Here is a 2,500-nt window from a genome sequence, read left to right as displayed (position 1 = left end):
CACACACTCTCAGATACACAAACACACACATACACACTCCCTCAGTCTCATATACACACATTCAGTCTCATATACACACACACTCACAGACACTCTCAGATACACAAACACACAAACAAATACACACATTCAGTCTCTCATATACACACACACTCTCCCTCAGTCTCTCATACACACACACTCAGTCTTTCATATACATATACACACACACTCAGACTCTCTCACACATACACACACTCAGTCTTTCATATACATATACACACACATACAAACACACTCAGTCTCTCATACACACACACTCTCACAGACACACACATTCAGTCTCTCATACACACACACACACACTCTCACAGACACACACACAAACTGTCTCATACACACATACACACATTCAGTCTCTCATACACACACACTCTCACAGACACACACACTCTCAGATACACAAACACACACAAACACACACACACATTCAGTCTCTCATATACACACACACACTCTCACAGACACACACACAAACTGTCTCATACACACACACTCTCAGATACACAAACACACACAAACACACACATACACACTCCCTCAGTCTCATATACACACATTCAGTCTCATATACACACACACTCACAGACACTCTCAGATACACAAACACACAAACAAATACACACATTCAGTCTCTCATATACACACACACACACTCTCCCTCAGTCTCTCATACACACACACTCAGTCTTTCATATACATATACACACACATACAAACACACTCAGTCTCTCATACACACACACACTAGTCTTCATTTGTATGAGTTTTTTTCCCACCTATCTACCTCTTACACACTATATCAATAATTAGAGACATATTCGATCTGATTGGCCGAGAAGACACCTGCACTGCGCGTGAAGACGAGCTTCCAGCCAACCAGCGCGCAGGAGAAAGGCGTGTAGTCAGAATACGGGTGGGATTAAATATGTCAAAACAGGACCGATTCAGTGGCTTACAATGGCGGACATTTTCCGCTCTTACCTTCTTGGGTTTGGGCAGAATGGCGCCGCTGGAGGTGCACACAGCTGTCCGGTACTGTGTCCGCACTGTTCCCGAGCTCTCACACACTGCAGTCCGCGGAAACACACCGATATTCCGACACAGCCTCGCAAACCGATAAAACAGCGGAGACGCCATTTTACCTCAGGGTAGAGACGCAGGTTGCCAGATCGGGAGGATTTACTCACTGTTCAGCTGCTCTAATCACATAGTTATTACACATGGGACATGTGGAATATAAACACAGGGCTCTCAAGTTATAAAGACAGACAAGAGTGACATCTCCAACCACTGACCCCACCCACCCAAAAAATAAATAATAAAATAAAATAAATTTATTAATTTGTGTGTGTGTGGGAGAGAGAGAGAGAGAGATTATGACTGGTGGTGTTTATTGTAAGTGTTTATTACCTTTTTAGACCCCTTTATCATTTGTAATGTTGCTCCCATATAAAACAGTTCAGCACAAGCCCAGACATTTTTAGGGACATGATTGAGGACAAAGTCCCGTCCAGAGACAAACTGTTTCGTGTTGAGGTTTTGTTCAAACCGACCATCAAAAATACCCTCTGGGCATCAGCATTAGAATGTGGAAGCTTGTTCTGAGCAGGTGTTGTCAGTAAACCGGGGCCCCCTGGCACCATCTCAGGGCCCCCAGTTTGAGAACCACTGGCCCTAGACTACTTGTTCTGAGCAGGTGTTGTCAGTGAACCGGGGCCCCCTGATGCTGATTATCTGGGAAACGTCTCTAACAGCAGTCACAATGTCATTGTTTGTGTCAAACACGTTGTGAATTAGTTGTAACATTAAACAGGAGATCATGACTTACTCTGTGCTCAAAGTGATGCTCACAGCTCCAGAGCTTTTCTCTGTGGGTGAACGAGGATGATGATGATGAACAATTCCAGGATCTGCTTTTTTTTTCATTGGTTGTTGCGTTAAATCTTACCCAGATACAATAGTGCTGTTTTCTGATTGGCTGTTGTGTAGCCTCTTGTTCTGATTGGCTGATAAGTGTCAGGCTTGACTAGTAGTGATGTCTCTATAACAGTGTAGTGATATCTCTAGTACACACACACACACACACACACACACACAGTAGCGTGTGCTCAGTTTTACTCTGTCAGTGGAGTGGATTTAATAAGTTCAGTCTGTAACACTGTCCAGTCTGGCAACACAAATACTTCTGCACATTTGCACACAGCCTCAGAGCCCAAGAACATAAAGATCATAATTACACACACACACACACACACACACACACACACACACAAAGAGAGAGAGAGAGTTGATCCATGTTTAGTCTTTATTGTACAGCAGTTACTCTTGTGTGTGTGTGAGTGTGTGTGTTAGAGAAAGCTTCTCATTATAATGCTCTGTTAAACAAACAGCAAGTTGTTTGTTGTGCTAATTTGCACAAACTAGTCTGAATGTTACATTTTCATCATGTTCAGACCTC

The 2,500-nt window shown here is 43.2% G+C and overlaps 1 protein-coding gene across 1 annotated transcript in view; it reads right to left on the bottom strand.

Annotated features, from left to right (window-relative positions):
* LOC132842504 (essential MCU regulator, mitochondrial-like) overlaps positions 1 to 1,238 on the bottom strand; it is a 2,388-nt gene extending 1,150 nt beyond the window's left edge. Inside the window, exon 1 of the mRNA XM_060865234.1 lies at positions 1,024 to 1,238. Coding sequence (XP_060721217.1) covers positions 1,024 to 1,179 — 156 coding nt within the window. The 5' untranslated portion in view covers positions 1,180 to 1,238. The remainder of the gene's footprint in view (positions 1 to 1,023) is intronic.
* Positions 1,239 to 2,500: the final 1,262 nt, after the last annotated feature.

The sequence above is a fragment of the Tachysurus vachellii genome, chromosome 3, assembly GCF_030014155.1.
Source record: "Tachysurus vachellii isolate PV-2020 chromosome 3, HZAU_Pvac_v1, whole genome shotgun sequence".
Classification (NCBI taxonomy): domain Eukaryota; kingdom Metazoa; phylum Chordata; class Actinopteri; order Siluriformes; family Bagridae; genus Tachysurus; species Tachysurus vachellii.
The sequence above is the reverse complement of the archived record's forward strand: the minus strand, read 5'-3'. Positions and strand labels throughout refer to the sequence as shown.